This window comes from Bos taurus, chromosome 18, assembly GCF_002263795.3.
Source record: "Bos taurus isolate L1 Dominette 01449 registration number 42190680 breed Hereford chromosome 18, ARS-UCD2.0, whole genome shotgun sequence".
In the NCBI taxonomy this organism is placed as follows: domain Eukaryota; kingdom Metazoa; phylum Chordata; class Mammalia; order Artiodactyla; family Bovidae; genus Bos; species Bos taurus.
Genome location: NC_037345.1, coordinates 10,606,256 through 10,630,092, shown reverse-complemented (window position 1 = coordinate 10,630,092; position 23,837 = coordinate 10,606,256). Strand labels below are relative to the sequence as shown.

Below are 23,837 nucleotides of genomic sequence, written 5' to 3'. Positions count from 1 at the left end.
CAGAAACAAAGCAAAAAAGTTCTACCAGATGGTTGAAGTGATGGGAAGGCTGGACTGATTTCTAGATTCTTTGGAATAGAGCAAGAAAATCACGCTTTTTTCCTAGGTAGGGGAAAATGTCTTGGCAAGGAAAACATATTTCCTTCCCCTCTCCAAATGCTAACAAGTGGGACTTGAATTCAGTTGGGCTTCTGAGTATTCTCAAGGAAAGGCTGGCCTGAAACAGTGACCTCCAGCTTCTCTGAAACTGTGGTATGTGAGCTTTCGTTAGTGGACTTCTATTGGCTTTCCCAAAGTGTGGTGGGTTATGAGTCAACACACACACACACACACACACACCCCATGTTTGCTCGGCTAAGTAAAGATAACCGAAACCATAAAGCAAGCTAACTCCTTCAGTCTCACAGGGGACCCTCATGGAACGGAAGTGGTCTTCAGTTTGGCTTTTGTCTTGCCCTGGCCAGGAACCCAAATGCACCAGAAGAAACTGGCGAGAAGCTGGTTTCAGTCACTGGCAACACCATGAATTATAAAACATGAGAGGTGGGAATGGCAGGTGGTGAAGAGTTTAAGCTTGAATGTCAAAACACCCGGATTCAACTCTGACTGAGCTGCTATGGAAACTTGGGGGTCCCCTGAGACACTCTCTGTCTCTCCTCAAGAGGGAGGGGAGATATTTATACTTATAGCTGATTCAGGGTGTTATATGGCAGAAACCAACACAGCATTGTCAAGTAACTATCTTCTAACTAAAACTGAAGAGAAAAGAGAGAAAGACAGGCACAGAACACTAGGAGGACCGTGGCCACCAGGAAGGGCTTCCAGGGCTCATGGCCATCAGTGTGGGCGCCCTTCCTGGTGGGGAAGCAGAACCGTTCAACAGCAGGAGTATTTTCTAACAGTGATGATAACAATGTGTCATAGCTCAGGACTGTGAAGCCATTTTCAGGACCTCGAGCCGCTTTCCTCTTAATCTGAAAACCCCACAGCCCCAGGCCTCAGAGACAAACTCAGTTCTTACGTAAAATGCTTTGGCTAGGTCCTCTCTGTGGCATTTGCTTGCTTCCTTGGGTTCCAGAGCCACCACTGTCTTCTCTTTCTCGATAGCTTTCAAGTCATTTTGTCCATCAATCTGTGAGGAAAAAAAAGAAGTAGGATTGCTCTTAGGTGCACTGGTCTTATACGGATATGTCTTTTTAAAATATAACATACAAAGGGAAAGGGTGCAGATCTGAAGTGTATAGTTCAGATTTTTACACACTGACCCATATAACCAGCCTCCAAATCGAGAAACACACATTAACATAAACAGCCCCCAGGAGATGTATTTTGCTGGGGTTTGAACTCTGTGCAAATGGTAACATGCAATAGATATGCTTTTGTGTTTGTGTTCTTTGACTCAAGGTTATTAGTTAGATTCATGCATGATGGTGTGTGTGGTGATGGTTCGCTAATTTTTCATGGCTGCACAGTATTCCACCAAATAAGCATGGCACAATTTATTTTTCTGTTTTACTGCTGATGGATTGTTTCCAACTGTTGGCTGTTATTGACGCATCTGTTTTCAAACAAATTTATTTTACTGAATGGAAAATCACAAAGCTGACAGAGCAGGGCAACAATTTACAGATTTAGAACCCTGGACCTTGAACTTCTGGGATTCTCAGTTAAGAAGGCACTGAACCACAGAGAATGGTTCCCGATGGTGACTGGTGGTATCATGGCCTGTTTTGGGAGACATTTGCAATAACCTAAGACTTTATTTTTTGGGGCTCCAAAATCACTGCAGACGGTGATCGCAGCCATGAAATTAAAAGATGCTTACTCCTTGGAAGGAAAGTTATGACCAACCTAGATAGCATATTCAAAAGCAGAGACGTTACTTTGCCAACAAAGGTCCATCTAGTCAAGGCTATGGTTTTTCCAGTGGTCATGTATGGATGTGAGAGTTGGACTATGAAGAAAGCTGAGCACTGAAGAATTGATGCTTTTGAACTGTGGTGTTGGAGAAGACTCTTGTGAGTCCCTTGGACTGCAAGGAGATCCAACCAGTCCACCCTAAAGGAGATTAGTTCTGAGTGTTCATTGGAAGGACTGATGCTGAGGCTGAAACTCCAGTACTTTGGCCACCTCATGTGAAGAGTTGACTCATTGGAAAAGACCTTGATGCTGGGAGGGACTGGGGGCAGGAGGAGAAGGGGACGACAGAGGATGAGATGGCTGGATGGCATCACCGACTCGATGCACATGAGTTTGAGTGAACTCCAGGAGTTGGTGATGGACAGGGAGGCCTGGCATGCTGCGATTCATGGGGTCGCAAAGAGTCGGACACGACTGAGCGACTGAACTGAACTGAAGAAAAGGGGGAAACCCAGTTGAGGTCTGGGTGCCCAGCAGGTCTGGGAAGAAGCCACGTGAAAGACCTGAAGGGCACGGGAGGACATGGTAACCTCAGATAGGAGAATGGTGAGTATTTTTGCAAACTTATTCCTAGTATTCTGACACCCAGGACTAGATAATCATCTTTTCCTTTTCACCAGGTAGTTGGCACAGGGAAGGAGGAAGGGGAGAGGCTCTGCCTAACAGCCTCTTCCTTCATCTGAAATAGAGACAGCAAGTCCCCCTTTTACTTCATGCCAAACTGCTCCCTGCCCCTCATGTCCCAAAGGCCCCATTTGCTCAGAAATGGGCTGCTGACCACACCCACTTCCTGGGGTTGCTTCTCACTGTGCCAACGACCAGGAAGCAACCAAGGATTATTACACGTATCACTCCCCCGACTCTCTCCATAAGTCGACCTCACCATCTTCACTGTGCGAGATCCACCTCCTGGAGAAATGTACATCACAGCCCGAGACAGGATGTTTTGTCTGCTCTCAAGACCTGGTTCAAGTGTACCAAATCGAGGGCTTAATTCTTGCTCACACCACAGATGGAGGCAGTCCTGGGGTTACAGGAACTTCCTGCCTGGCTGTTCCCTAGCTTACCATTTCTGTCTGGCCACAACCAACCACACCCAATTCACTTTTTAGGTAGCAGCTCAAGCAACTCTGAATGTATAAATCCAGCCCTCTCCTCCACCTTCTCCTCTCTGTCTTTCTGTCTCTCTCTTTCTCTCTCTCACAAACACACACATATCCCATGTTGGAAACATTTGGATAGATTCCAGTTGCTCTCAGGACAGAACCCTACTGTCTCCAAAATGGCTGCAGCAGACCCCCACCTCGCACCCACCCTCCCTGTGTTCCTCCCTCCTGGTCTGGGAGGGGCAGCAGTATACCTAGCTAAAAATCCCCTGCCCACTGGAGGAGTCCCGTGACCCCCAGGAGTGTGCTACTCCAGTGCCCCTGCTGAAGATGGCACATTTTCCCGGCTGCCAAACCAAACATAAAATCAAGGGATCTCGACCAAGGGCAGTTTCCCCCCTGGGGGACTTTGTTAGTGCTTGGAGATGTGTTTAGTCCTCATAACTGAAGCAGGGGTGGTACTGGCATCTAGTGGGTAGAGGCCAGGTATGCGGTCAAGTACCTTACAAGGAATGACTTGGAACAGAAAGGTCTATACTGCTGAGGGCAAGAAGTCTCACTTCAGAGGTCAAGGACTGTCTTGTCCTGACATCTCAGACCAGACAGCCACCTGCTCTACCCTCTCAGCACCCTGGACGTCCCCTTGATGGCGCCTACACCACGGTCACATGCATAATGACCAGCAAGTGACTATCACTTAAATGCCTCCCTCTGCTCACAACTCAGCCCCTCCAGAAGGCGGGGCCAGCACCTGGTGCCCAGAGGCTGCTCCATGGACACTCATGAGCTGGAGCCCATGACATCAGTGCCCGTGCACATGTACTTAGCCCCACAGGATGGATGACTAGACACCCGCTCTCAGCCGCAAGGCTCTGCTTACCCTCACCATCAGTGCTGCCCAGGAGATGCTCCAGCTCCGCTTGCCAGCACATCTCCTCGGGCAGATGACAATCTCCCTGACTGATCAGAGTTTGCTCATCTGCAAAACAGGGGTGATGCTGGCCAGCTACCCTCATCCTGCCTTTTTTTTTTGGAATCAAACATATGTGTGCCTAGACAGGATGTGACATGGTCCAGACCTCCCATAAACCCCTAGGAAATGCAGGTCCATACCTGACCCAGGGACCAGGCCTCTGGCACATGGCTGGAATAACAATGATGGTGATGTCACTTGGGTTGTTTAGCCACATTTAGGTAACTCAAGAGCGGGAAGATGCACAGAGCAACAGAAGGGGCATGGAGGTTGGAATTGCACAGACCTGGGTTCAAATCCTCCTCGGTCACTGACCAGCCCTATAACCAGGGACAATAATCTGTCTCAGGTTGTTTTGAAGATTTAAAAACACCCAACGCTGGGGACTCCCCTGGTAGTCCAGTGGTTAAACATCCACTTGCCAATGCAGGGGACGGGAGTTGGACCTCTACTCTGGGAAGACCCCGTGTGCTGTGGGGCAACTGAGCCTGTGCGTCATGACTGCTAAGCCTGTGCTCCACGACAAGAGAAGCCACCGCGATTAGAAGCTCGTGCACCGCCATGAAGAGGAGTCCCCACTCACCGCAAGTAGAGAAAGCCCGAGAGCAACAACGAAGACCCAGCGCAGCCAAAACAAACAAAAAGCAAAATAAAAACAACCCAGCTCTGTAGTTGCACTTTGCATGGGGCAGGTGCATTCAGTAAATATTCCATAGAAGATCAGTAGCCTAAAGACCCAGAGGGATTTAAGAGGTGTGGTGACCCCAACACTTCACAGCCTCTCTCTCTGACTTTGTCTTGCCGGGGAGATGTTTCCTGACATTCTCAATGAAGTTTCTACAAGTGGCTGTAGAAGATACATAAATGCTTGAATCTGTGTGGTTTTATTTTTAAATTTTTACTTATTAATTTTTTTTAATCTGAAGGTACAGATAGGAAACCTGTGAGTTCTATTTTTTTTAAAATCTTTGATTTCCTTTTGATGCTGCTGCTGCTACTGCTGCTGCTGCTAAGTCACTTCAGTAGTGTCCGACTCTGTGCGACCCCATAGACGGCAGCCCACCAGGCTCCCCCGTCCCTGGGATTCTCCAGGCAAGAACACTGGAGTGGGTTGCCATTTCCTTCTCCAATGCATGAAAGTGAAAAGTGAAAGTCAAATCGCTCAGTCATGTCTGACTCTTTGCGACCCCATGGACTGCAGCCTACCAGGCTCCTCCGTCCATGGGATTTTCCAGGCAAGAGTACTGGAGTACTGGTGCCATTGCCTTCTCTGCCTTTTGATGCTAGGCTTAAATAATTTCTCTATATATTTCAATTTTTTTTAAAGGGTCCATCAACAGATCAGTGGGTAAACAAAATGTGATCAAGCCCAAACAATGGAATATCATTTAACCTTAAAAAGGGAGGAATTCTGACACCTGCCACAACAGGAATGGAGCTTGAGGATGTTACGCTCAGTGAAACACACCAATTACAAAAGGACAAATACTGTAATGACACCACTTACGTGCAGTACCCAGAACAGACAGACTCATAGAGACAGGAAGTAGAAGGGTGCTTACCAGAAGCTGGGTAATTGTTTTTGTTTTTGCTGTGCCGCTTGGCTTGCGGGATCTTTGTTTCCCAACCAGTGACTGAACCCAGGCCACGTCAGTGAAAGCTCTGAGTCCTAACCACTGGACCGCCAGGGAACTCCCAGGAGTTAGTGTCTACTGGGGACAGACTCGGTTGGAGAAGCTGAAAAAGTTCTGGAGACGATGGCTGTGATGACTGGACAACCACGTGAATGTACTCAATGCCACTGAACCGTGTGCTTGGAAACAGTTAAGATGGTAAATGTTTTGCACATTTTACCACATACACACAAAATCCAGAACAAGAACAAAACAAAACAGGATCAAAGGCATCCAATCCCTCTGCCTTTGTGGCCAAGACTAGCAAGAATTCCCACCCTTTCTTGGGAACTCTGTGTGTCCCTGGGAGCCAGCCAGATGGCTGAAAGAGGCTTGTGTGGATAAGGGGAGGGGCTGGGAAGGCGGCCTGGAGGAGGAGGGTCCAGCGGGAGGATCCTAACCCCAGCTGTGTTCCGTGACCATGACCGTGACCATGACCGTGGGGACGGAGTCTGAGCCCAAAGTGGGAGGCTGTCTAGCCTCCAACTGTGCTCTGTAAGTGAAAGCCACGGACATACTTCCGGGTCTGTGAACAAGAGAACTGAAAAAAAGGGATGCGAATAAAGACGAGCTCTTTGCTGTTCATAGCAGCACAATTCGGAACAGCTCAGAGTCCTTCCGCAGATGATGCAGTAACAAGGTGTGCTCTCTCACACAAAGGAGCATCATTCAGCCTCAAAGAGGAATGAAGTGCCGGGGCTTCCCTGGTGGTCCAGTGGCTAAGACTGCACTCCCAATGCAGGGTGCCTGGGTTCGATCCCTGGTCAGGGAACTAGATCCCACATGCGGCAAGCAACTAAAAACCCCACAGGCCGCAACTAACGAGCCCATATGTCGCAACTAAGACCTGGCACAGCCAAATACATAAATAAAAAACAGATTTTTAAAGAAGGGATGAAGTACTGATGCATGCTACACTATATGTTGAATTGTGTCTTCAAAAAAAGGTATCTTGATATGGAAGCAACCGAAGTGCCTATTAATACATGAGTGGGTGAGGCAGATGTGGTGTCTACATACGTACACACACACACACACACACACACAATATTCCTACTACTCAACCATAAAAAAAAGAATGAAACCTCACCATTTGCAACAACATGGATGGACAGGGAGGGCGTTATGCTCAGTGAAGTCAGACAGAGAGACAAACACCGTATGATATCGCTTATATGTGGGCTCTAAAAAGCAAACCCGTGAACACACGTAACAACACAGAAAGAGCCATAGACATTGAGAACAAACACGGGGTTGTGAGAGGGGAGGGGTGGGGAGGAGAGAAATGGATGGAGGAGATGAAGAGGTGCAGACTTCCATTTGCACAATAAGCGTGCCACGGTATAAACACACAGTGTGAGGACTATGTAGACTGATTCAGTGATGTCTTTGTATGGTGACAGACTGTAACGAGGCTTATCCTGGTGATCAGTTTGACACGATCATCATATCGAAATGACGTATACCAGGAACTAACATATTGTTGTAGGTCAATTAAACTTCAGAAACAAACAAAATCTGATCTCATAGAAAAAGAGATCAGATTCACGGTTACCAGAGGTGGGGACGGTGAGTTGGATGAAGGCGGTCAAAAGACAGAAATTTCTAGTTATAAGATAAATTAGTACCAGGCGTGTGATGTACAAATTGATAAATATAATCAACCCTGCTGTATGTTATATACAAAAGTTGTTAAGAGGGTGAACCCTAAAAGTTCTCATCACAAGGGAAAAATATGAGATATTGGATGTTTGCTGAACTTACTGTGATAATCATTTCATGATGTAAGTCAAATCATGATGCTGTACACCTTAAACTTACACAACGCTGTACGTCCATTTATATCTTGATAAAACTGGAAGAAAAAAGAAGTTATCTTGAAGTCCTAACCCCCTGAACCTCAAAGGTGACTGAACTGAGAAACAGGGTCTTTACAGAGGTAACGAGGTGACAATGAGGTCATCAGGGCGAGATCCAGTTGGATACGACTGATGACCTCGTAAGGAGAGTCCTGGACATGGAGACAGACCCGCAGAGAGTGATCCCACTAGAAGCCCAGGCCACTGCCTCGCCAGCAGCACTGGAAGCTAAGAGAAAGGCACGGGACAGGTTCTCCACTACGGCCGTTAGAGCCAGGCCCTGCCCATACTGCGATCTTGGACATCTGGCCCCGGAACTGTGAGAGAGTAAATTTCTGTTGCTTGAAGCCGTCATAGTCTGGGGTGCTCTGCTCATTAACCCTAGGAAACAACATTCTCCAACACAGATAGACCTCAAAAACCTCATGCTGATGAAGACAGACACAAAAGGCCACGTTATCACTTGACTCGGTTTTTATGAAACGTCCAGAATAGGTGATTTCCATAAAGACCGAGATTCCCTGGTGGCTCAGTGGCAAAGAATCCGCCTGCCAGTGCAGGAGACCCAGGTTCGATACCTGATCCAGGGAGATCCCACATGCCCTGCAGCAACTAAGCCTGTGTGCCACAGCTACAGAGGCTGTGCTCTGGAGCCCGGGAGCCACAACTACTGAGCCCACACGCTGCAAATACCGAAGCCCTGGAGCCTGTGCTCCACAGAGAGAGAAGCCCCTGCAGTGAGAAGCCTGCACGTCGCAACTAGAGAAGAGCCCTCGCTCGTCACAATGAGAGAAGAGCCCCCGCTCGTCACAACGAGAGAAGAGCCCCTGATTGTCACAACGAGAGAAGAGCCCACGTCGCAACTATAGAAGAGCCCCCGCTCGTCACAACTAGAGAAAAACACCCTTCTTGTCACAAGAGCCCACGTGGCAACAAAGACCCACCACAGCCTAAAACAAATAAATATTTTCTAAAAGCTGAAAACGGACCTGTTCTAGTCATTTCTTTTGCAGACTCATTTACTGCAGAATGATTTCTGTTCAAAGTCAGCCACTGCCACAGTGCCTGTATCAACTAAGCACTGGAAACAACCCCCATGCCACTAATAAGGATGGGTACTGTGGAGGAAACAGTGTCAGACTTTATTTTTTGGGGCTCCAAAATCACTGCAGATGGTGACTGCAGCCATGAAATTAAAAGACGCTTACTCCTTGGAAGGAAAGTTATGACCAACCTAGATAGCATATTCAAAAGCAGAGACATTACTTTGCCAACAAAGGTTCGTCTAGTCAAGGCTATGGTTTTTCCTGTGATCATGTATGGATGTGAGAGTTGGACTGTGAAGAAGGCTGAGCGCCGAAGAATTGATGCTTTTGAACTGTGGTGTTGGAGAAGACTCTTGAGAGTCCCTTGGACTGTAAGGAGGTCCAACTGGTCCATTCTGAAGGAGATCAGCCCTGGGATTTCTTTGGAAGGAATGATGCTAATGCTGAAACTCCAGTACTTTGGCCACCTCATGTAAAGAGTTGACTCATTGGAAAAGACTCTGATGCTGGGAGGGATTGGGGGCAGGAGGAGAAGAGGTCGACAGAGGATGAGATGGCTGGATGGCATCACTAACTCGATGGACGTGAGTCTGAGTGAACTCCGGGACTTGGTGATGGACAGGGAGGCCTGGCGTGCTGCGATTCATGGGGTCGCAAAGAGTCAGACACGCCTGAGTGACTGAACTGACTGACTGACTGACCGTGGAGGAGAACAAGCAGTCCCTGGCTGCCCTGGATCCATTCAGTACTGATGATGAAAATGAGGAGGAGAAGAGAGGCCTGGAAAGTTCAGGAGCTAAAGAGGATCAACAGGGACAGTGAAGACAGAGAAGCACTTGAGAAGGAGAAGGCAGAAACTGAACGCATGTGAAACCTGACTGAGGAAGAAAGGTGAGCTGAGTTTTGGGCAAATGGCGAAGTCATCACCAACAAAGCTGTGAAGGGCAAATACAAGTTCTTACACAGCATTATCACTGAGGCACCTTCTTCACCCGTGAGGATGGAGACGAATACAAGAGAGATTTTGGCGCGCTTCCTAGGTGGCGCTAGTGGTAAAGAATCCGCCTGCAATGCAGGAGACAAAAGAGACACCGGTTCGATCCTGAGGTCGGGAAGGATCCTGGAGTAGGAAACGGCAACCCCCTCCAGTCTTCTTGCCTGGAGAATTCCACGGACAGAGGAGCCCGGCGGGCTACAGTCCACAGGGTCACAAATTCAGATGCGACTGAGGGACTGAGCAACAGACACTGCCCAGCAGTATTCCCAAGTGGTGGTACCTTTAGCAATAGACTGAGAAGGAAAAAAAATAAAGGGCAAAGCATATCATGAGCAATAGGTTAGCCTGTCTATAACCAAGCGGAGAAGAGGATGGGTTTGCTAGCATAATCAGGGCACAGAGACCAGGGGCTGGTTGCCTTCGGAGCTCGAAACTGGGTGGTGTGAAACAGGCAGCAAGAGACTTCTGTTGAACCCCCTTTTGCGTCCTGTCGGATCTTGAACCCTGAGTAAGATCTTCTGATTCCAAGGAGGAAAAACCAGTCTTGACTAAGCCTGGGGCAGAGCTGGAGCAGAAGGGGAGGGCCTTCCTAGGCTGGGATGCTCAGGATCAAAGACTGGGCCAATGTCAGCTTGGGAAGGGAGGGCAGAGGCTGCAACGGGAGGGACCCACGAGGACGGCGGCAGGGCTGAGAGCGCAGAGCAACAGGAGGCAAGAGGGATGCAAATGAACTCAAAGGGCTGGCCCACTGCTTTTTAATGCTGCGGGGGGTACCCTAACTGCAGAAACTGGTGGAAGGAGCATCACCAGGCACTGTCTCACTGATCTGGGCCCTGATCCAGGTTCCCAGCTACCAGCCGAGCAACCCTCAACAAGCCCTTTGACTTCTCTGAGCCTCCGCTTTCTCTTCTGTACAATGGGAATAACGATACCACACATGGAGCATTGCTGAGGCAGAGGTTCTTAAGGTCCAGCCTCAGGTCAAGATGGGTTTCAGAGAGGTGTTTTCCAGGCCCTGAAATCACACCTAGTTGGTGTTCTCTGTGTGTGAATGATGGTGGTGTGAACCCAGACAGCAAAGAACTGCCAATATGACGTGAGGTGCTCAGAGTGCAGGTCTTGTGGGGGAAGCAGGTGGCACAGAGCAGTCAACACGAGAGCTGGGTTAGGAGGAGGCCGCTGGGACTGGGGACCAACAGGTGGGTGGCAAGGTGAGGAGCCTGGTCACGCACAGGGAGATTAGGTAATAAGCAAATACATACCAAACATAATGTGAGCTGGCACTCTTGCTGTCGGGGAAGGGAGTTACAAATATACATAGAGCTGGAACCAGCCCTGGATTGAAAGCTATGATCAAATATTCAGTTTTATACTTATATATACATGTATAAATGCACACACAAGTATAAAACTGAATATGGCTCTAACAGTGTACACGTACACACACCTGAGAGGGCCCAGAGGCCATAACACCCCAGGACCATGGGCACACGGCACACCAGATCTTGATTTCTAAATACCCTTCTTCTGGGACTTCCCTGGTGGTCCAGCGGCTAAGACTCATCACTCCCAATGCAGGGTGCCCGTGTTTGATCCCTGGTCGGGGAACTAGACCCCACAGGCCCCAACTAAGAGCTCGCATGCCACAGCTACAGAGCCCATGTGCCGCAACTAAGACCTGGTGCAGCAAAAGAAATTTTAAAAATAATATCCTTCTGGCGAAAAGAGCCAAGACTCCCAGAAGAAATGGCTGGCTCCAGGGCTGGCTCAGGGAAGGTTCACAATGAGCTTGGAATGTCTTGTTATGCCAGAGAGCAGGCACATGCTCAGAGAGTGACGGAAAGATGTCCAGAGGACAGAAAAGTCACCATGAGAAAAGGCTTCTAATGGCCAAATCTGGGCATGAGGATAAAAAAAAAAGAGGGTAACAAATTTTAACCCACCTAAAAGAATAGGAATTTGTGAGTGCATGAATGATGTATGAATGAATACACGAACAACTAGATAAAGAGGAGAAAGGGGCAGCTCTTTTTTCCTTTTAAACTTTTTATCTGTGTTGGGGCATAACTGATTAACAATGTTGCCATAGTTTCAGGTGAACAGGGAAGGGACTCAGTCATACATATACATGTATCCATTCTCCCCACAAATCCCCTTCCCATCCAGGCTGCCACATAACACCCAGCAGAGTTCCATGTGCTATTCAGTAGGTCCTTGTTGGTTATCCATTAAAAAAAAAGTTATTTATTTGGCTGTGTCGGGTCTTAGTTGCGGCATTTGGGAGCTAGTTCCCAGACCAGGGATGGAACATGGGCCTCCTGCATTAGGAGCATGGAGTCTTAGCCACTGGACCACCAGGGAAGTCCCTACCCATTTTTAATATAGCAGTGTGTACATGTCCATCCCAAATTCCCTAACTGTCCCTTTCCCCTGTCCTTGTGCCCCGGTAACCGTAGCTTTGTTCTCTAGGTCTGCGAGTTAGGGCAGCTCTTTCTGATACCAAGCACCAGGTAGTAAATGAGGCAGGAATGATAAACTTGGAAAATTGCCGTTCAGCAAACATTCTAAAAGTAATGAGTTCACCAATCAAAAAATGGGCAGAAGACCTAAACAGACATTTCTCCAAAGAAGACACACAGATGGCTAATAAACACATGAAAAGATGCTCAACGTTACTCATTATTAGAGAAATGCAAATCAAAACTACAACAAGACATCACTTCACACTGGTCAAAATGGCCATCATCAAAAATCTATGAACAATAAATGCTGGAGAGGGTGTAGAGAAAAGGGAATGCTTCTGCACTGTTGGTGGGAACATAAATTGATACAGCCACTATGGAAGACAGTATGGAGATTCCTTAAAAAACTGGGAATAAAAATACCATATAACCCAGCAATCCCACTACTGGGCACATACCCTGAGGAAATCATAATTGAAAAAGACACATGTACCTCTGTGTTCATTGCAGCACTATTTACAATAGCTAGGACATGGAAGTAACCTAGATGTCCATTGACAGATGAATGGATAAAGAAGCTGTGGTACATATATACAATGGAATGTTACTCAGCCATAAAAAGGAATGCATTTTAAGTCAGTTCTGATGAGGTGGATGAACCTAGAGCCTATTATATAGAGTGAAGTAAGTCAGAAAAATAAATATCATATATTAACACTTACACCTGGAATCTAGAAAGGCGGCACTGATGGGCCTATTTGCAGGACAGCAATGGAGATGTGACGGGAGAGGGAAGAGTGGGTGGGACAGATGGAGATGGAGAGGGTAGCATGGAAACATACATACTACCACAGGTAAAACAGCCGGTGGGAATTTGCTGTATCACTCAGGGAACTCAAACTGGGGCTCTGTGACAACCTAGAGGAGTGGGATGGAGTGGAGGTGGGAGGGAGGTTCAGGAGGGAAGGGACATATGTATACCTATGGCTGATTCATGTTGATGTATGGAGAAACCAACGTAATACTGTAAAGCGATTATCCTTCAATTAAAAATAAATATTTTTTAAACAGTAATGGGTTCAGGCAAGAATCACCAACAGATGCTAAAACTGAGCAAAAATGAGAAATAGGCTATCGACACAGCCTCAGCACTACTTGTCATAAAATACCAGGTTGGCCAAAAGTTCATTTGGGTTTTCCAGAGGCTCTTCCTGAAAAATCCAAAGGCACCTTTTGTCCAGCCCAATACTAATTGATTACAACAGGGAAAACAGGAACTTCAGAGAAGAGAAACCTGGCCAGTGGGAGTGGAGAATTCATGCACAGAATCCAGGCTGACCTGGGTCCGAACTCCTTGGGGAGTTGTGTGGGCCTGGGCAAGTTACTTCACTTTCCAAGGCTCAGATTCCTACAGGGATTTCTGTAAGGATTCAAAATAATATACGGCATCCATAGGTGTTCAGCAGAACATTGTTCTGAAAATGAAAGGAGGGAAACTACCCAAAAGCCCATCAGCTGGGGATGTGGGTTAACTTAAAATGCCTACACAGCCGCTAGGAAAGAATGTGCTTCTATTCACAACAGCCAAGACAGGGAAGCAACCTAAATGTCCGTCAACAGAGGAATGGATAAAGAAGATGTGGTACATGCATACAGTGGGATACTACTCAGCCATAAAAAGGAAGTAATGCCATTTGCAGCAACACGGATGAGCCTAGAGAGGATCATACTAAGTGAAGGAAGTTAGAGAAAGACCATCACCATATGATATCACTTACATGTGGAAACTAAAACACGGCACAAACAAACTTATCTACAAAATAGACTCACAGACATAGAGAGCAGACTTGTGGTTGTCAAGGGGGAAGAGGCTGGGGGAGGGATGGACTGGGAGTTTGGGATTAGCAGAGGCAATCTATTATATTGATATATAAAATGGATTAAGAACAAGGTCCTACTGCAGAGCACAGGGAACTGTATTCAATATTCTGTAATAAACCATAATGGGATGAAAGAGAATATATATATATGTATAACGGAGTTGCTTTGCTGTACAGAAGAAACTCACACAACACTATAAATCAACTGTACTTCAGTAAACTTTAAGAAACAGGAAAAGAGGACTTCCCTGGTGGTTCAGTGGCTGAGAATCTGCCTGCCGATGTAGGGGACACAGGTTCGATCCCTGGTCCAGGAAGATTCCACATACCATGGAGCAATTAAGCCCAGAGCTGCAACCACTGAGCCCGTGTGCTCTAGAGCCCGTGCTCTGCAAGAAGAGAAGACACCGCAATGAGAAGTCTGTGCACCGCGACGAAGAGTAGGCCCCACTCGCTGCAACCAGAGAAAACCTGTGCGCAGCAACGAAGACCCAGCACAGCCAAAAATTAAAAAAAAAAAAGAAATAAGAAAAGAACGTGTTTGATCAGGATGCACTGTGGGGAAGTGTGAAGGGCGGAGGAGCTTCCTGTTGTGTGTGCAATAGGACCCTATGTATGTACAAAAAATAAACAAAAAGACACTTACGTTGTTGTATATAAACAACGGTAATTACGGTGTGATCAGATGCTGCCTGAATACTTCACACACAGGGAATCATTCCACTCCACAACAGAGCTCTGAGGCAGGTACACTTGACCCCACTGGACAGAAGAAAACCCAGAGGCAAGAGAGAATTAAGAAACTGGCTTAGAACCTTCCGTTGGCAGGTGGCGAAACTGGACTTTGCCTCAGGTGGCCGGTGCTCGGATGCCAGTGTTCCTAATCACAGCTTCTCTAGAACTGCAGAGAAAGGAGGCCGGGAGTGCCCAAACCAACGGCGATCTGATTACTGCACACAGATTAGTTGCAAAGGGCAAGTAATCCCTCCACCTCCCCATCAAGGAGGAGAGAAAAGAAGTGAGGGAGTGAAGGAGGAATTTCAGACTCTGCAAACTTACTCTGGTTTATGAGGGAAAAAAACAAAACATCGAACCAAAAAACTAAGACAAGTTTCGAAAGGGAAAAGGAAAAAGGACAAAGAAGTGGGGCGGCGGGGGAGGATAAAGAAAAAATAATGTAGTGTTCCTGGTTCATAAAAGACAGTAGAACACTAACATTAGCCTAATTCAATGGTCAGTGAAGGCAAAACTCACTCAAATTTCAATATGCTGGCACTTAGGGAAAGGAGGAAGGGGCAGCCCAGTGGGGGGATTTCTAACACTGGAGATGCAGTGCCGCTGAATGAGACTAGCAACCTACAGAATTCCCAAGGTCAGAGGAGGGAGGCCATCCTCCAGGGCATATGTGAAATGTGGCTTATGTAAAAAAATAAAATGAGAATGGGTAGCTTGCCTTCAAATCTCAGTTCTCCAAGTCCCTGCCACCTCCTCCAGGAAGTCTCCCCAGATTGCACCCTGATGGCAGCAGCATCCCCACAGGCTACAGGCACACACAGGCTGTGTTTAACTCCTTTCTTACATGTGCTGCTTTCCTTCATGGGGCTTATCTCAGCTTGTAATTATATACTCACTAGTATAATTTCTGTCTTACCCACCAGACTATAAGCTCCCCTGGGTAGTACAAGTGTTTAACTCACTAAAAGGATCTGGCCTCAGGAGGATGGATGTCACAGGGATGGAGAAAGAGTGGTTCTCGGTTGCAACTCAGACTTCACGTTCCTGGGCCCCAGACCGCGTTTGGGGAAGAGCTATTCTAAAGCAGCCACAGAAGTATGTGAAGGGCAGAAGAAGGCTGTGCGGAGCCTGAAAAGGAGGAAAGCAAATGGCAAGAACGTCTGGCATCTCCGACCACGGACCTCACACAAGGACGCCCCGCCAGGCCGGCTGTGCTGCCTGCAATGCCCTGCTGGCACCGACCTGAAATTCTTAAACCATTTTTCAAGAAGGGGCCCCACATTTTCATCTTGCAATTTATGTAGCCAGTCTGGCTCCTGAGCATCTCGCTGCACACTCGACCTGAGCTCAGAGAGCAACGGGACAGGGATGATTCCTAATAAAAACCATCGCCGCTGTTTGAGCTAGGCATCATGCCGAGTTTTCCTCACATTCTCTCGTTTATTCTTGTCTTATGACTATATTCACCCAGGGAAAGCACACTTGCGTCAGCACCTACACACGTCACCTGATCTAATCTTCACAAAGAGCCACGAGGAACCTCGAAACCACTAAGGGCACACACCCGCTTTCAGAGACAGACATTCAGATGTGCAGAGACAGAGAATGTGCCCAAACTCACACAGCCAGGGGAATGGAACCCAGGGTGGGTTCCGGCTCTGGGGTCCTGGCCCTGACCCCTGCCTAAACCAAGATCTCCTGGTTAGGTGCGGTCTTTCAGGCCAATACTCTTTCCCCCGACCCACAAGTTCCACCAGACTCAGTCTCACTGGAGAGGCACAGACCAAAGGATTCTGAGATGTACCTGGGGTGATCCTGGGTGTTAGCTGTAAACCTACCAGGCCCAGTTAGCACGGCAGTCTGGGTTCAATGGTTTGAACTATAAAGAATAATTATGGGTAGGGCTTGACTTCATTCCAGAGGTTTCAAGTTGCTCTCACCCCAGGGACTCCAGAATCATGAGTTTGGAGCACATCTTCCTTGGTAAATACTTGAGTTTCAAGTTGCGTCAGACACATGCTCTGCTGGGCTCCGCTACCCACCCACAAGAAGGTCACAGTGAAGACGGCCCAGCCGGAAGGACACAGGTCATCTCCAGGGCTTTGGGGCACACAGGTAGGGCTGACAAACACGGTTTTAAGAGTGTCTGTACTTTGAGGGTGAACTTACAGTTGCCAGGGGAGATGTATGGGGGAAGGGACAGTGAGGAGTTTGGGATGGACATATACACACTGTTATATTCAAAATGGGTAATCAACAAGGACCTACTCTATAGCACACGGAACTCTGCTCAGTGTTATGTGGCAGCCTGGGAGAGAGGGGAGTTTGGGGGAAAATGGATACATGTATATGTATGGCAGGCTTCTCTGTCCATGGGATTTTCCAGGCAAGAGTACTGGAGTGGGTTGCCATTTCCTTCTCCAGGGGATCTTCCTGATCCAGGGATCAAACCCAGGTCTCCTGCATTGCAGGCAGATGCTTTAGCCTCTGAGCCACCAGGGAAGCCCCATATGTACAGCGGAGTTCCTTTGCTGTTCACCTGTAACATCACAACACTGTTAACCGGCTGTACCCCAATACAAAATAAAAAGTTTAATTTAAAAAAAAAAAGAGTGATTGAGACCTCCACGAAGGTTACCTATCCCCCCACCACGGCCCACAGAAGCCCCTCCCCCAACAAATACCCTCCCAGATACTTTCTACAAGGAACTCATATTCCAGGCAGAATTGTCTTCCCCTCAAACCCACATGCTGATGTCCTAATCCCAGCACCTCAGGCTGTGACTGTTTGGAGACAGGGATTTCCAAGAGGTGATTAAGTTAAAATGAGGTCATTAGGATGGGTCTGGTGTCCTTGTCAGAAGGAAAGATTAGGACACGGAGGGACGACCATGTGAGACACGGCAGAAGATGGCCGGCTGTGAGCCTGCTAGCCACCCCACCCGCAGGAGCTCGAGGAATCCGGGGTCTTTTACCCTTAATAAGGCTCATGACACTAGGTCTGGGGCAGGGTTTCCAACACAGCATCTTCAGACATGCTCTCAAAAGCCTGCAAGTTTTCGAAGATCTTACAGACATTGAATATGTTTTAATAACTAGCCTAATATGACACAGCATAAAGACCTTCCGGGTGGCTGGTTTATAACAAAGAGCTGTCACAGGACCCTGGTGTCACACCTGCATCCAGGACAACAATCCCATGGCGCACTGAAGGGATGCAGGCTTCTCGGAAGCCCGGAGAGAGCTTGGTGGGAGCACGGAGCCAGTGCACAGCACGCGGTGACGTCAGCGCATCAACTTCAGGAAGTCTGACCTGCGAAGCGGGCAACCGTGCTGCCAGGGAGGCCGTCTGCAAGCCCAGTCTCTGCCCGTGGCTACCTGGCACGGGTGATGAGCAGTGAGCACGCTCATCCGCACACGGTGAAGAAACAACCCTTCCACAAGGCCTTATCTTCAAGTGATCCAGCCAGTTCTACGATGATTATGTGACGGGCAGGTTGTCCTGATCTAGCAGACACAGTCTCGGTCTGCGTGAACACCATTTTATACACATATGGGGAATTAAACATTTCCAGCATAAGCTTTATCAAAATCAAAATTCAAAAAGAGTCTGAAGATTGGACCTCAAGGCCTTCCCTGGTGGTTAAGAATCCACCTTGCAACTCGGGGGACATCGGTTTGATCCCCGGTCCAGGAAGACCCCACATGCCACCGAAGAACTAAGCACATGGGCTACAGCTTCCAGGCCCATGTGCCTAGAGCCTGTGCTCTGCAACGGGAGGAGCCCCCGCGGCAGGAAGCCTGCACACCACAACTAGAGAGGAGCCCCTGCGACAGGAAGCCTGCACACCACAACTAGAGAGGAGCCCCCGCTTGCCACAACTAGAGAAAAGCCTGTATGGAGCAACCAAGACCTAACACAGCCAGGAAAAAAAAAAAAAAAGACCAGACTCAAGACTAATAAAAACACCAACAAAACCAGACAGCTGCGCAGCAAACCTCATACCAGGCGTGGTTCTATTTAGCAAGTGATCTCATTTAGGGGACGATTTCTTTCCACCAGTGTGGCAGGCAGCCTCTAGATACCTCCATCACTCTGTCTCCCTTTATTCACACCCTGGTGTTATCCCCTCCCCTTTGAGAACCAGCTCGACCTAGACTCCTTCCAGTCAACAGAACATGCCAGAAGCGAGGAGATGCCCGTGCAATCAGAGCCAGAGGCCCACCAGCAGCCCCAGGCGGGAATCCCTCCCCCCTTCTTCCCTGAGAGTCTTCAGACGAGACCACAGCCCTGGGGAGAGCTGGACAGCAGCCACACGAGAGACCTGGAGCCGGCAGTACCCAGGAAAACCACCCCTAGACCTGAGACTCAAAGAAACTGGGAGAGAAAGTCCTTTTCAGCTGCCACGTTTGGGAGTAACATGTCACACAGCAGTCGACAACGAACACAAGCATTCCACATCACTGGTCGACTTCTGATACGACGTCACCAGCCACGTCAAAACACAGTTGCTCCATGTGTACTTCATAATCTTATTATAAACGTAGTTTTCATAATAAGCATGTGACTATGTTTATTGCCAATTTTAGGTTTATACTTATTCAAGGCACATTTTGGTATATGAAGGGCTTCCCAGGACTCAGAGGTAAAGAACCTGCCTGCTAGTGCAGGAGACATGGGTTCAGTCTCTGGGTTGGTAAGATGCCCAGGAGGAGGAAAATGGCAACCCGCTCTAGTATTCTTGCCTGGGAATTCTGATGGACAGAGCAGCCTGGTGGGCTACAGTCCATGGGGGTCACAAATAGCTGGACATGACTAACGTAAGACAACGGGGGAGCTTCCCTGGTGGTCCAGTGGCTAAGACTCCGTGCTCCCCAAGTAAGAGGCCTGGGTTCGATCCCTGGTCAGGGGACTAGATCCCACATGCTACAGCTAAGAGTTCTCATGCCACAACTAAAGATCCCATATGCCACAACTGAGACCAGCCAGATAAATAATACTTAAAAGACAACCCTGGGGGCTTCCAATACGTTTCTTTAAGATGACATATATTGCTAAATTTTGAGAAACACCAAGGATCTCTGTGGGTGTCTCTCTCTGTGTGTGTAAGTCTCAGAACTCCTCTTCCTGCAATCCAAGTGTGATCTCTTAAAAACTCAAATGTGACTGTGTCTGTTCTGTTCACTGCATGCGTCATGTCTGGCACATTTGCAAATAAATGAATGACTGTCCTGCCCCAGCCTAAAACCTTTCCATGATTCCCTGTCGCTCTATGGAGGGAGCCCAAATTCTTCACAAGGCCCAGAACCTCTGTGGGGTCCGCTTCTGCAGCCTCATCCTCTCCCACTAAGCCTTGCACCTCACTCCCTTCTGCCTAGAACTCTCCATCAACTCTGCCCTTCCCACATCTCCTAGTCGTTGCCATTCCAATGAATCTGTTAAACATCCCTTCTCATTAAACAGTCAGCTGTGGTCTGTGGTTTGGGGCCCGTCTCAGGACAGGGCACCACGAGGGCAGGGAGTGTGTGCATCCTTCCCTCCACTCCATCCCTGGCGTGCAGCACCAGCCTGACACAGGGCAGGTGCTCGGTGAATCTGGGCTGAATGAATGACCAAGACACGGGTCGGCTGGGACCTAGTCTTCGCCCTGCAGAGCCCCAGGGAGATGAATCAGTTCACCAACCAGGAAGGCAGTGTGGGATGGAGCCATGCCAGTCTCGGTTAAGAGATGGGGGCCCTGAGGGTCAAAGATAACTTTCTGAGTTGGCACCAAGTCATCCAGGAAGCAGGAATTTCTGGTCCAACATTTTCCTTAGCCAAGGTTCTGATGGGCAGAGAAAGATCTTTCCCAGTAACGAAAGCAGGTCTCCCAGGTGCTTTCCTTTTCGTTGGAAATGCAGCAAGAATAAACCATCTCCAGAGCCATAAGGGCTGTGCTGACTCAGCCTTGGATGCTCCTGACTCTCGGTCCTGCTCCCTTGACCCCTGTCTCAACCACCTGTCCCCTGCCCAGTCACTCCACTTTTTTTTATTCTCCTTCCTACTGGAAACTGGTGGATTTCTCTGTTGACGGTCAGTCTCTGCCATGAACTTTGTTTTGGACACAGCTGTAACCTTACCACCTGGCCAATCTGAGAGCCTCCAAAGCCTCATCTATCACGTGCATACAATTAACACAACTTAGGGGTGAAGAGACACAACAAGGTCTCAATAATAATTAGTATTATAACTGGGGTGACTCGGCAAAGTGGAGGGGAGGTTCAGAGCCTGCCTAGGACACCACCTACAACAAGTACTCATGAAGGAGAGTTACAACTATTGAGGAAATGATCACGGTAAGCAAATTTGCTTCTTTTTCAAAGTGGAGGACGTAAGTGTAAGAGCAAAGACTGTGAGCTGAGCTGGCAGGAAACAGGTGACCTGGCTGGCCGGCCGGCCGCCTCCCTCATCACACTCCTCATTTACTTTTTTATAATTCCCTGGGTTTGCTGAGCTGCCTTTAGAGACAGAATACTTGGTTTCTCAGCCAGCCTGCGCAGCTGGCTGCCTGGGTTTCCCATCTCACTGCCCCCGCACTGCCAAGTCGTCATACGTGCCTCAGGGTGCTGTTGAGAACACGCCAGGTAGGTGAGTGCCCCTCCACCCCCGAATACCTACAGACAGGTTGAAGACCCGTCCCACTTTTAAGGGACCCTCTGAAAAGCTCTGGGGGCATGAAGCCCACCTTGGTTCAGAGATCAAATTCTCCCTAGCATCTCTATTCAGGATACATCATCCCCATAGCTGGCACACCTAAGTGTTAGTGTTAATTGCTCAGTCGTGTCTGACTCTTTGCGACCTCATTGACTGTAGCCCACCAGTTTCCCTCTGCCCATGGAATTCTCCAGGCAAGAATCCTGGAGTGGGTAGCCATTCCCTTCTCTAGGGGATCTTACTGACCCAGGGATCTAACGCAGGTCTCCTGCATTGCAGGCATATTCTTTATCATTGGAGCCACCAGAGAAGCCCCAGGTACTTGGCAAACCAAGGCATCCCATAGAATCTGGCTGTAACCAACGACATCAGGAGTGCTTGAAAAATACCCAGCTTGATGCAAAGTCAAAGATGAAAAGAAAAAGAAAAATAGAAAAAGTAACATAGAACAGGCTGGCAAATTAACCTCAAATTCCTTCAACAGAATGAGTTACACGGCGTACACAGAGGGAGAGAAATGGATTTCAGCGAAATAATTGGACTTTGTATCCAACCCATGGTTAACATACACCTCACATATGAAAAACAGAGATTATTTGAGAACTGCCAGACACAACCCTGTGGTCTGCCATCCTAGCACCAGAATTCTCATGCTAGTGTTCATCTATAAAACACTATTTCAAACACACACACACAAATATTTAAGACCCATACAACCAAAATGTTTTGACCGTTGTCAAGATTTTCCAACAGCTCTCATTCATTAAAAAGTCAATTTAACTTTGAGGTTTCCCTTCAGCCGTCAAAAGGCCATGAGCACCTGCAGAGGACCGCTTCAAGAATTTTGTTTTTGAACGACTCATTTACACTTTAAAAAGTGCAGAGACCCAGAGATGCTTCTGCAGAAACACCACGTTCTCTGCTCTTGGTATCACGCGGTGAGTTCCGCTTACAAGCTAAGGAGAAAGTTGGTGACCCCTTGACCCCGCTGCCTCTCTGGGTCCTCCACGTGGATGGGCTTTTGGGGACAGGAGTGTCAGCCTGTCCACTGGAAAAACTCTCCTGGCCCTAGAATCCTGTTGGTTTATCCTAGAGGGTCCTCTGGAGGCTGCAAAGCTAGCACACAAATCTGAGTGGTTTTTGCGAAAGTGGCTCTGGAGATGCCGGAAGCAGAACTGAAAAGCATGGCCACTCTTACTCTGATTTCCACCATTACTGCTACTGTTTATGCTCAAACATTTGCACAACACTTTGTCACCAATGCCCCCCGACCCCATTTAAGTAACTTTAAAAATTCCGATAGCAGTCTAGATGGGGAGACCTGGGAATTTAAATTCTGTGGAGTCAGATAAACCTAGGTTAGGTCCCCTGCTCGGTCATTGCTAGTCCTGTGCCCCTTATCGGACATATTTACCCTGTTTCGGCCTCAGTCTCGCATCTGCAAAATGGGTTGGCATGGGAGAGATAAAAAGCTTAAAAGACGAACGCTGGGCCCAGAGCGTTGTTAGGAAGACACCTTCTTTCTAGAACCAGAGGGAGGCGGGCGAGCTGGGGGAGCGCAGCCTGCGGTGCGCAGACGGGGTCGTGGGGTGGGCCGGGGTGGGGGTCAGGTCGCACGCCCCGCGTCCGGGCGCCCGGACTCACCAAGGTTTCCAACTCGCCCTTCGCCAGCAGCTCGTACTTGTGGCTCGAGCCCCAGAAGGCGAGCTTCTGCAGCAACCTGGAGAAGCGTCCTTCGACCATAGTGAGCGGGTGCAGGCCCCTCGCCCAGCCTCCCGTCCCGCCGGCGGCCGCCTGTGCCTGCGTCCCTCGGTCCCTGGCGTGGCCGGGGCTGGCTGCGCGCGCCCAAGCCTCCCGGGCCAGGCCCAGGTTACCAGGTAGCCGCCTACCTGCCTGCCGCAGGTGAGGCCCCACCCCCGGGGCGGAGCTGCGCACAGGGAGGCCCTCGGAGCACCGGGCCCCGCCCCTCCCGGACTTTCCCGCCCTTGAGGGGCCGCGGCGGCCTGGGGAAGGCCCCGGGGGCTGCGGAGGGGCCTCAAAGCTTGGGCTGTTTCCCAAACTTGCCCAATCGTGAGATGCAGCTGGAGCCGGGGAGATGGGGTGGAGATGGGCGATAAACCAGACCCCTCCCTATCCTGAGTCACTGAGCGGGCCGGGAAGCTGAACTTTCCTGAGCACCCAGATGATTCTCCTGGGGAGCCACGTGAGGTCAGCTAAGATGCTGGGAGCACGTTTAATGTGAGCTGAGGCTCCTAGAGCTGCTGGGAGGCTCGGGAGCGGCTACGTGGCCTCTCTGAAGGCGATTGCCAGTTTGTTATTGAAGGAGAAGACAGCTTAAGACCTTACCCCCAGGAAGGGCCCTGGGAGGGAACCCCACAAGCTGGACAGTTTGAGGAGCCTCTGCCTTTGGGCTATACCTGGTGCTGCATGGTCTATGAGCTCTTTATTCTCATTTGCAGAGCTGGCTCCTGTGCTTGCTAATCTTGGGACCT

At 48.8% G+C, this 23,837-nt stretch overlaps 1 protein-coding gene across 2 annotated transcripts in view; it reads right to left on the bottom strand.

The window, feature by feature from the left end:
- ATP2C2 (ATPase secretory pathway Ca2+ transporting 2) overlaps positions 1-23,212 on the bottom strand; it is a 77,057-nt gene extending 53,845 nt beyond the window's left edge. The window contains exons 1-2 of one of the 2 annotated variants that reach the window (XM_002694745.4): positions 22,990-23,212; positions 1,022-1,132 (exon numbers count right to left, since the gene is read on the bottom strand). In XM_002694745.4, the coding sequence (XP_002694791.2) occupies positions 1,022-1,132; positions 22,990-23,088 (210 nt within the window). In that variant the 5' untranslated portion in view covers positions 23,089-23,212. Of the gene's footprint in view, positions 1-1,021; positions 1,133-7,436; positions 7,528-22,989 lie in introns of those variants that run through there. The other variant, XM_010814393.3, reaches the window with a different exon arrangement.
- Between the last annotated feature and the right edge of the window lie 625 nt (positions 23,213-23,837).